An 11,368-nucleotide genomic window follows, 5' to 3' on the forward strand; every position below is an offset into this window, starting at 1 on the left:
TTTCATTATGAAAATATTGAGGGATCCCAACTATTATGAAAATATTATATGCTCTTTATGTTATAAAATCTTAATTGTCATTTGGCTAGATTTTTTTAATTGACTTTTTTGAGTTGAGACTTTTTTAACTTGAAACTAAAAAGTTTGTTTGAGTTTTTTTTTTTTGACTTTTATAAGATAAAAGTGAAATAATTATATTATATATATGATATTTTATTTTATTAATTTATTAACCTATTTTGTCTTTTATATTTTTTTTAATCCAAAAACCTTAGCGAAACGGAATTTTAGAACTTATTTGACAATAAATTATTTTAATAATATTTTAACCTTTATATAAAAAAAACATATATAATAATTTATAATAACTTTTTAATCTTTATTTTTTATTATTAAAATTGAAAGTTACCAAATCAAATCAGGCGTTAACAAACTTAAAAAAAAAATCCCAATTAATATTATTATTATATTATAAAAATAACGAGAAATTTGACTTTCGGACAACCCATAACCGGGGGAAGGGTGCTGGGAAGCACGGAAAAGAGAATCATGCGGTCAGCGAAGATTGAAGAACTGAACAGGCAAGAGAGAGAGGGAAAGGTTAAGGAGAGAGAGATGGAGAGGTCAATCTCATCGTAGGTTCCAAAGCAGTGTCTGCAAGCGAAAATGGCGGATTAACTGTTCGGTCGTCCCCGCTTTTGTCCTCTGCTCCCCATCCCATCCATTAATTTATCACTATTATACGTTCAAAATTCATTCTTGTCATTATTATTAGTATCATCATTTCACAGATCGAATTCTTCTCTCTCCTTGCCACAACAACTACACGGTAATTCCACTTATCTTCTTGTTATTTCTCAATTCAATCGATTCTTCACATTCTAGGGTTTCACATTCTTTCAAGTTCTTTAATTGTGCATCTTTTGAACTTTGATCCGTTGACGCATTTCGTAAGGATATCCGATATCTATTCGTAATGCTTCTCAATAATTGTATGTAAATTGAGATTTTTTTTTTAATCTGTTTGTGAAACTTTGAAATTTTTTGTTTTGAATTTGATTTAGCAACTTGCTGTGGAAATAAAGGGGGCGGAGGCAGAGTGAGCTAAACAAATTTGGGGGCTATTGAATGAAAATAATTTGTATTTCATGTGATTTCAAAGTTATATCCATATAGAATTGGGTATGCCCCTGCTGGCCACCCCCCTGCCTTTGCCTCTAAAAATAAAAGAAGATTAATCATTGAGAACATTAATTTTTCATTACTGTTCTTTGAATTGTATATATGTTTTATGTATTTGATAAGAAATGTAAAGATATTTTTAGGAAAACGACAATTCTTAAACAAGAAACACAAATATTTATGTGGTTCATCCCGGAATAGGGCCACTTAAGGCTCGCTGTTCTGTACTTATGATGTTGGACTGGAAAATTTATGTAATTTTTCCTATCATTGCAGGTTGAACGGAGTTCTACAATGGCCCACTTTTAGGGAATGAATTGTGTCAGTTCTAAAGGAAATGCTTGTTTGTGGACTGCATACATAGGGTGTATTTGGGCAAATGATTGATGGTTGTTGAGGTACCTTTTGAGTAATGGATTCAGCTAGGAGTTGGTTTCAGAAGTTTCAGCCACGAGATCGGTTGAGATCTGCATCCAAGAACAAGGAAGGCACTTCAATGGAAAAAGAAGATTCAAATCCGTTATCAGCTGAAGAAGCCTCGAATATTACAAAGCAGAAGGCTGCAGCGGCAAAGCAGTATATAGAGAACCATTACAAGGAGCAGATGAAGAATCTGCAGGAGAGGAAGGAGCGGTATGTTACACTTTAAAAGATAATGAATAATTTGTTTGGCCATTATATTTTCATCTCTATATTTTCTTTTATTTTCGACAGTTTTTATATGTAATTTCGGGCAGCAATTCCTGGGCGAACAAAATAGTCATAATTTGTGATGATTGTCTGTACATGTTGCCACACAATTTTGTTCATGTCAGTTTTATTTTGTTTTCCGAAAGTCTATGATGGATGGTGTGTATCAAATCCTGGAGTTCTGGTAAGCAAAAAATGACGAAGAGTTCAACATAAGGAGCATTGTTTCACATATAAAAAAATGATAATAATAAATAAATAAAGAGCTTTTAGTTTCTCAATAGGTATCTCAGTTCTCCAAAAGAGTTCATTTGTCTATTCTTTCGAAGACTTTACTGCAAACTTAAGGCACTGCTAGCGATACTTCTCCATTGCTCCTAACTCTGTCTTGCTTCCAACTGGGCAAAATCCTCACTAGCTGAGAAAGACGTATCTCAAAAAAAGAAAATAAAGAAAAGAGTAAATAAAAAGAGATGCAACATGTTTAGCATCCAGTCAATGAAGAAAAAATTTATTAATTGTTTTTTCCTTATCTTGAACATGAAATTTTACATTGTGAAGAACTGGCCCTGCCTCCTAACTGTGATGTCCATCTGTTGACTCTGCCCTTTAACGATACAGTCTATGTATTTTTTAAAAGCATTAATAGGTAACTTCTGGGTCAGAGGATGAAGTAAATGCATTAGGGGTATTTATATGAGCATAGCGTGGGATCTATAGTATCAAATTTTAATGGCGATATATGGATTAGAAAGCGGTGTGCTGTGTATGCGTCACATGTGTAATTTATGACGTGCATGTGGATGTGTAGAGAACATTGAAGCAATATTTGAAATCTCTCTCCATGTATGGATTCAAGACTTTGACGTAGTGATATTATCCACAATGTTTATAATGTGTTGCAATTTCTCTCAGTAAAGGTTCTTATATAGCAAGAAGATCTTGGAACTGGATGGTGCTTAGAGTGCAATCAAATGTCTAAACCTACCTCCATTTTTTCTTCAAACAGGCGAAATTTACTGGAAAAGAAGTTGGCTGATGCTGATGTCTCTGAGGAAGATCAAAACAACCTACTAAAATTCTTGGAGAAGAAGGAAACTGAATACATGCGTCTTCAGAGGCATAAAATGGGTGCTGATGATTTTGAGCTTCTGACTATGATTGGAAAGGGTGCATTTGGGGAGGTATATATTTTCAGTGATCCATATGATGATTGATTTGCCCAAGTATATTGATTCTTCTCTGTTGTGGGGTTTGTAGCATTTGGTGTTATTCTACAATCTAGCTTCTCTAAGGTGTTTAAATTTCTCATTAATTTGCAGGCTGTTCTTTTTTGTGTAAATTATATTTCTTGATTAATTCCATAAGTTTAATCCTTCCATGGTTCCTAATTTCTCTACCTTTTCTATTACTTTCTATCAGCAAGTTCAAGAAATTAATAAATATAGAAATGTCAAGTGTATAGAAATAAATATCTGCTTATTTATGAGTTCTGTACTGAAGGACATGCATCTATAAGCTTTGGCTGAGTTATGGTCAGGATACAATATGCATTAGGTTGAGAGTCAATTTTTTCCCACTGTGTTAGGTTGGTATGGTCAGGATTTAGGTTGATTGCTCCCCAAAGATAAATTTTGTGGGCACTTATACCACATGCCCAACACATGGCAGACCAAGACACCACAATGTTCTCACAGAACTAATTGGGGTTGTATGCCTAGCCAAAGTGGGGTGTATACACACCACAAGTATGTATGCTCAACTTACTAGCACAGTTGCTGCTTAGACATGGGCTCCAAAATGAATTGAGTCAAAGTATGAAGAGCCCGATGCATGGCTTGTAGCTTGTATGTGGCGGATCCGAGCTCACCTGCTCAGTCATGGCCTGCTTGGTAGCACCATGGTTCTGGAGCACCACAGCTAACCCAGGTCCTCCGCTCACCTGGTCTTTCATACCTCACTCTCGTAGGGAATGCTTGGGAGTGATCACCTTCTCGGCTTAGTCACTCCCGCTTTGTAGTATAGCGTGGCCCTTGGCTTGCTTATGTCTCATCCATGCACTCTCCCTTAGTTGGTCTTTTTCCTCTTTCTTTTTTTCATTATATTTTTTAGCACTTAGTTTTTTCTAAATGATTTTTCTTTATGTATGTACAGTAATTTTGTTCATTAGTTACTTGGTTTATTTGCTAGGTAGGTTTATTCGGATACTTTCTGGTGCAGGTCAGAGTTTGTAGGGAAAAGACAACTGGTCATGTATATGCAATGAAAAAGCTTAAGAAATCTGAGATGCTTCGTAGAGGCCAGGTATGGAATTATTTGGCCTCACAGACGATAGTGTTGTTGTTTGTTCACTATATTCACTGGCAGTTGGCTTATGAATTCTTTTAGGTTGAGCATGTGAAAGCTGAAAGAAATCTGCTTGCGGAGGTGGATAGCAATTGCATTGTCAAATTATATTGTTCTTTTCAAGATGATGAGTTTCTATATCTGATAATGGAATATTTACCTGGTGGAGATATGATGACTCTCCTTATGAGGAAGGATACATTGACCGAAGATGAGGCCAGATTTTATGTTGCGGAAACAGTTTTGGCTATTGAATCAATTCATAAACATAATTACATTCATAGGTTTGTAGCTAACTGCTTTTGATGCATAAATTTAGCATGCTCCAATGTTTCCATTCTCATTGTACTACTTTTCAGATACCCTGACCCTTTCTATGTTACATTTTTCTGTTGCAGAGATATTAAGCCTGATAACTTGTTGCTTGACAAATATGGTCACTTAAGGCTATCAGATTTTGGACTCTGTAAACCTTTAGATTGCAGCACTCTTGAAGAGAAGGATTTTTCAGGGGGGGACAGCTTTAATGGAACTTCACAAAACAGTGAACGTCCTTTAGCTCCAAAGCGCACCCAACAAGAGCAATTGCAGCATTGGCAGAAAAACAGGAGGACGCTCGTAAGTTTGTATCATTAATTGAATGCATTTTCCTTTTATTTCTTGTTTGATGATGGTGTATCTGTTATGATAATTTGAACACATTTACCTGAGTTATGTTTTCCTTTTTTTGGTCATTTGAAGGAAATAGTCTTCGATTCAATTATATCATACTGCAAATAAACAATGAATAACAAATTTAGAAATAATGATATTTTTTTTGCACTAGAGCATTCTAATTTACAAGATTTTGGCAAAAATGGTGGCTTCCTGTAGATTTTATGTATAATATATATATAAATTTGAACTTTTGTTATTATGACATGGCAGGCTTATTCTACTGTTGGTACACCTGATTACATTGCTCCAGAAGTTCTGTTGAAGAAAGGTTACGGGATGGAATGTGATTGGTTAGTAATTTATGCATGTCTGTTATGAGACCTTAGATTGTCCATTGGTATCAAGTTCATTTCATTGTGCAGATAACATTTTGGAAGAATGTAAATTCTGTTCATTTTATTCATGTGTTTTTAAACGGATTTATGATTGTTGCATTTTAGGTGGTCACTTGGTGCTATTATGTTTGAAATGCTCGTGGGATATCCCCCGTTTTATTCGGATGATCCTATGTCAACATGCAGAAAGGTAACTTACAAAGGCTGCTAATCAATATCTTGTGCATTCTTTTAATTTATTATAAATGCTAAGCACCAGTGACAATCGCATTTTTATTTTGTTTTACTTGCCAATTTAACTGTTGTAAACCCTCACTTCTCATGAGATTTCACTGCATGCATGAAGCTTTCTGCATGTTTCATCTGTTATTCCATACGAATTAACTCTTAAATTGTTTTCCATTTTTTTGCTAACTGAGAAAGCATGTTTCCATTGCTCAGAGTATAATGATTTGTTGTTTTGCATCCATGCTTCGGACTTTAATTGCTTCGTTTTTTGTGATTTTCTCATAAGTTTTTCTGTGGGCATCTTTTTCATTTATCCTACAGCTATAGGATAGGACACTAAGTAAGTGGGCTAGTGGATTGGTTTTTCTCCTGATTTAAATGTGGACCCCAACTTGAAGATGTACTCTAGGGAAGTTTCAATCTTTGATTTGTTTGTCTTGATGAAGAGTAGCATGACTATTGTGGCTCATTGGTTGTATATCCTAATTTACTGCTCAAATTTTGTTATGTGTGCATCTACATATTCTATGGCCATACAGAATTAGAATCCATTATTTTAATTATTTGGTCACTTTCAGTTTTTTGGGTCTGGGTTTTATCAAGGTCGACAATACCTTGTGTCTTAATTGCCCAGTTCTATTGAATTAATCCAGCTAGGTCAAGTCTCTTAAAATTATGCTGTATACAATTGGAATTTTTATTTTTATTTGGAAAGTAAGCAGATATTATAAAATAAAAACGATATTAAATATATACATCATACAAGGGGCATACCCTAGGCACTACAAGGGTGGAAACCATTAAGGAGATGGCCAGCCAAGATCAACAACCAACACCTTTTATCCAAAGTCACATCATAGAGAAGGGCAAAACAAAATACACCAGCATCCAATTCACAAAGCCCCACAATCAACTAGTCCCCCCATCACTAGGATATCATGGACCTAAGTCTTTAGGCATTGATTGAAAAGATTGAATCTGGCAACCTTTATTCTCATTTCAGCCACATGTTAGACTGGTTATTCTAACACCTTCAAATAGGCACAACCAGGCCCTAACATTCATTGTGATCTCTTCAATAATTGATTTAGAGGCCATATGGTTGTGCTGAAAAAGACTGGCACTCAAAGGAGGTTGGCGAATGGTCTCAAGTCCAATTCAGCTCCTTCTAGTGTCACTCAGCAAATAAAATAGCCAGATTCATCTATGCAGATAGGAAACTGCAGATAGTCCAAATCAGCTCCTTCTAGTGTCACTTAGCTCAAGTCTAAATATCCTATTTCTTTCAGGTACTTGATCTTATATTTGTTCTCTCACTCATGCAGATAGTAAACTGGAGAACACATCTAAAATTTCCTGAAGAAGCTAAGTTAACTCCAGAAGCAAAAGACCTTATTAGTAAATTGCTGTGTAATGTCAACCAGAGGCTGGGTTCAAAAGGCGCAGATGAATTAAAGGTGTTGTATGGTGTGTCCTGTTCTATGTTCTTTTATTTGTTCTGTCAGTGAATTGCAAATAAAGTGAATTACCTGGTTGCTTCTTTTATTTCAGGTTCATCCCTGGTTTGAAGGTGTTGATTGGGATAGAATATACCAAATGGAGGCCGCATTCATTCCTGAGGTCAATGATGAGTTGGATACTCAAAACTTTGAGAAGTTTGACGAGGTAATTATTTCCCTCGATTTATGCCCTAATTCTTTTGCTGGTTTTGTGGTTTTGTGGAGGTGACATTTGTTGAGTCATCCTTTGTTACCCTCTATCTTTCTTTTTTGTCTTATTTTCTGCTTATTTTCGGTCTGTAGGCTGACAACCAAACTCAAACTTCATCAAAATCAGGTCCATGGAGAAAGGTAAGTGAACTGACTGCAACTGTTTGGAGCGTTTACTGAGTAGCACCATGAATTCTAAAACTGCTATTCTGAATCTCATAGATTCTTGTGTGGTGTTAGTATTTCTGTTAAACTTCAATTCATCTATGTTTTCACAAATAGCAATTCCTAGTTAGCTTGTCTTTGTTACTTAGCTAAATTTGTGAAAGAAGAGCTTCTTTTATTGTAATAGACAACAAAAGGGTTTTACTTGGCAATTAAAACTGCTGTTGGATGCAAGTGTTAATTGAAGGTTTGAAACTTGTGTTGGACTTATTGAAGCTCTGAGCAAAGGCAATACTGGATTTATTTGCAGTTATAGCTTTGCATAAGATTGATTGGATAAGCTGGATTTACTTAGAAAATCGATTTGGTTTTATGACTTTTAATAAGGTCAACTGAAAAAGAGCTGATCCATTTAACCAATCCCAAGTATTTGGGACTACTTCTGTTGAGTTGAGTTAATTTTGATGGTTGAAGATAAGTTTTCACATTGATAGATGCGCAATTCATATCATATGTAGTACTTTTTTGTGTGACATTTCATGGTAGAACCAACAAATATGATTCTTTGGAGAATTCTCTCTAGCTAGTTGTTTCCTAGCATGGACAAACAACTCCTCCATACTTGCATTGAACTAAGGAATCCTGAACACGCCATCTACAGGAAGTTGTTTGATTGTGAACTATGAAACATGGGTACTTCAAAGTTGATGCCGTACTTGTATCGGGTACACATTTGGTATGGGTATGGCTTGGGTATGCCTGTATGCGTATTGGGTAGCCGAAATAAATAGCCAATTTTTAATTTTTTTATATAAAATTTTTGGGTATGGCTTGGGTATGTCTCAAGTATGCACTGGCCACTGGTATGGGTAGGGCAAGGCTTCAATGCAATTTAAAAAAAATATAAGGGTACCAGATTAAATATATATAGTGTCTATTTTTAAATAAAACAAATGAAGTGTATCCCTACAAATTTTCAAATGATAGAGAACTTGTGGTTCTCTTATTACTGTCTGATTGAATCTCTGCAAATTTCCAAATTTTTTTGGTTTGTAACTTTGTTAATTTAATGGCGTTAAACGAGCTGAACAGACCTTGCTTTTGGCACTGAATTTTGGTTTGTGTGTTGGATCCTAAACTAATTGGGCATTAAACTCTAGTTTGTACCTTGTTTCAATTACTTTTTTTTCTGCATTTGGTTTTCCAAATGTTAGTATATACTACCTGCTATGCACGACTACAAATTATAAGAATATAGTTTTTTATGGACGTACTCTGGTCGTATCCATGTCCTCTTTTTTTTTTAAAGGTTTTGTTGTATCAGCATACTCTTAATTAGTGTACCCAACATCTGTATTTGTACATGTTTCCATGCTTCATAACTTGTGAATATATGGGCAAATGCATTCACAAATGGGATCCCTGTTCAATATCCATTCTTCATCAAATTTTTTTCATTGAGTTTTCATGCTATCGCTGTCAAGGTATTAATATCCCTTTGTTACTGTTGCTGTTTTTTTCTTTCCTCTCCTCCATAGCTTTTCTCTTTCCTTCTCATTTATTCTCCTTGCAGATGCTCTCGTCCAAGGACATTAACTTCGTTGGGTATACATATAAGAACTTTGAAATTGTCAACGATTATCAAGTGCCTGGGATGGGTATCCCTCTCTCTCTCTCTCTCTCTCTCTCTCTATAATGCATGCGCAGTTTTAGACATAGGCTTAGTGTCGTTACATTGCTTAAATGGTTGAAAGTTGAGGAAATTCTTCAAATGACACTGTTATTGATTTTGAAAGATTTTTTATCATTCTGCCTGGTTTGTACAGTCTTTTCTTTTTCTCATATTGATATAAGGTTTTGGACAAACATTCTGGACCATCAGTATGACTCCTATTAGAAATCACTATGATAACCTAAAAATTGATAATCTTCATTCTCCATTCATTAGCTGGTGTGGCTTGTACAAATGATATCCTAATTTGTTATTGATCTTTGCTTGTAACTGATTTACATTTTACTTCCCTTTGCAGCTGAACTGAAGAAGAAAAACACCAAACCTAAGAGGCCAACCATCAAGACACTCTTCGGTAGGCTTGAATTTCCCCCCTTTGTTGATATGCAATTGTGATCTAAACTGATATTCAAGAAGCAACATATGTGCTAGCAAATCCAACCTTTGGAGGGACAACTAGTATATATGTGTCTAAAAAAAACTTTGTCCAACCTTTATGAAGCCTGGGGTAAGTACTTGTCTCCACTATTAGAGTTTAAACATGATATTTTTTTTTTTTTGGTAGCAAAAACTGTCCGAATTGAATAGGTCATCCATCACCTTCTTACTATAGTTTACTGAAGGTTTGTTAAAAGAGCTTCTATGGCATCTTTGTATTCGGAACTCATTGTTTGTGGATTCCTTCCTACCCCCTAGGATAAAGTATCCAAGGCTTCTAGGTTTCTGTTTGGCCATCTCTCTCTGGCATATGGGGACTGTTTGATATAGGTCACTTTCTTTGATTAGAAAAACTTTTCATAATGCTCACTTTCATGATTATAAAATAAAATGGAATACTCTTCCTTTTAGGATCAAACTGTCTACTACAACAGTCTGATTGTTCTGAAGATAGGAAATTATAAGGAAAATTTTTTGCTTGAAATGGTCAATCTTTTTTTTTGGGTGAATAAAATGGTCAATCTAATGTTACCAAAATACGCAAATATCCTAACGAATTATGTTTTGGAATGCACTTGTTTCGAAACATGGTAAATTTTTGTTCGAAATGGTAAATTTAATGAAAACGATCCCAAATTTTTTTTGCAATAAATTTCCCAAAGGTTTTCTTAGGAGCAAAAAAAACCGTATAATGAACTAAAAGATAAAAGTGAATGAAGTTTTCACATGACATAATGTCAAAAAGGAGTCATAAATGCTCGTAGAAATGTATTATTATATGATTAATTTAGAACACAAAAAGAAAAAAAGAAAAGCATATTTTATTAGATATCTAATTGTTAAAAAAAAAAAAACTCTATAAGAACCTTAAATTCTTATGTTGTAATCAAATCTATCTCTGTCGTACCATTTTTTAAAGCATGTCTTGTTACTGTTCCACATACCAGAACGATCCACGTTCCAAATAACATAGGGTCAATCCAACGACCCAAGGTTCCAGATTTTCTTTTCTTTTCTCTCCTCGACTAATCAAATGGAGCATTATGAAACTTTTAATTTTGCATCTCTCATTTCTTGGGTTTTAACCTGTTGCAGAAGATGAGTCTGATTCATCAGATACGGCTGGTAATGAGTCGGTGCATGGGAGCTTTTTGAATCTCTTGCCTCATCAACAAGAAGATTCTGTAAAACGGAAAGGATCTGCTTGACCTTGCCGATCCCTCCATACCCTCCGATGGCCAAGGTGCTAATTGACTTATTTGACTTTCAAGTTTTGCAGATTTTAGTCCTCGATTACCGTTATTGTACATGTGGATTGGTGACTTAGTTTGACAGGAAGATTGAGATGTGATTGGGAGTTTGATTTCAAAAGGCCTACAGAGAGAGCTGCTGGAGTTTGATCAAAGCCCTTCATTGTCGTTTGTTTTTGATCAGTTTTTGTTCAAGACAGAACATGTGTGGAAGTACTGATTTATTTGATATGTAATTTATGTATTTTTTTTTTTTTTAACATTTTATTTTGGTGAATGTAAAATGTTGTATACCAAAACAGAATCTTCCACCGATGTCAAATATAAAAAGCTTACTTGTATTATTGCTGTTATTAATATTGAAACATTTTCTTCAGTACTGGTTGCATTTATATTTGGCTTTAGAATAATCTGCTTCTTATTTTTTCCAATTTACAACAATTGATTTAACACAGAGATAGTCAAAATTTGATTATTTATTTATTTTTTTTTGTGGGTATTATTTGATAGTTAAAATTTGGCAGTGACATCAAATTTAATATTTAACATTAAAGATGCTTTTTAAGGGATAAAAAA

General features: G+C 34.7%; 1 protein-coding gene across 6 annotated transcripts; it reads left to right on the plus strand.

Annotated features, from left to right (window-relative positions):
* Window positions 1-454: 454 nt before the first annotated feature.
* On the plus strand, window positions 455-11,168 carry LOC114319452 (uncharacterized). Of its 6 annotated transcripts, none has more exons than XR_014351179.1 (15): window positions 455-829; window positions 1,459-1,815; window positions 2,882-3,056; window positions 4,093-4,176; window positions 4,261-4,502; window positions 4,617-4,836; window positions 5,146-5,225; window positions 5,376-5,460; window positions 6,824-6,955; window positions 7,050-7,163; window positions 7,301-8,856; window positions 8,946-9,030; window positions 9,403-9,459; window positions 10,638-10,785; window positions 10,870-11,168. XR_014351179.1 is itself a non-coding variant. In XM_082906669.1 (15 exons), exons 2-14 carry the CDS (start codon window positions 1,595-1,597, stop codon window positions 10,748-10,750), a joined length of 1,656 nt encoding a protein of 551 aa, XP_082762795.1. In that variant the 5' UTR covers window positions 455-829; window positions 1,459-1,594; the 3' UTR covers window positions 10,751-10,785; window positions 10,870-11,168. The 6 variants fall into 6 exon arrangements, 3 of the variants coding, with proteins under 3 accessions (XP_082762795.1, XP_082762796.1, XP_082762794.1); XR_014351180.1 differs by having other exon boundaries at window positions 10,878-11,168; XM_082906669.1 differs by having other exon boundaries at window positions 7,301-7,348.
* The last annotated feature ends 200 nt before the right edge of the window (window positions 11,169-11,368 follow it).

The sequence above is a fragment of the Camellia sinensis genome, chromosome 14 (genome assembly GCF_055761805.1).
Source record: "Camellia sinensis isolate YWXY chromosome 14, ASM5576180v1, whole genome shotgun sequence".
Taxonomy (NCBI): Eukaryota; Viridiplantae; Streptophyta; class Magnoliopsida; order Ericales; family Theaceae; genus Camellia; species Camellia sinensis.

Excerpts from the sequence above, each read along its gene's own strand:
- LOC114319452 (XM_082906668.1), top strand. The coding sequence starts at position 1,595 with ATGGATTCAGCTAGGAGTTGGTTTCAGAAGTTTCAGCCACGAGATCGG. Across the intron at positions 3,057-4,092 it reads GAAAGGGTGCATTTGGGGAG|GTCAGAGTTTGTAGGGAAAA; the intron begins GTATATATTTTC and ends TTTCTGGTGCAG. Across the intron at positions 7,349-8,945 it reads AATCAGGTCCATGGAGAAAG|ATGCTCTCGTCCAAGGACAT; the intron begins GTAAGTGAACTG and ends TTCTCCTTGCAG.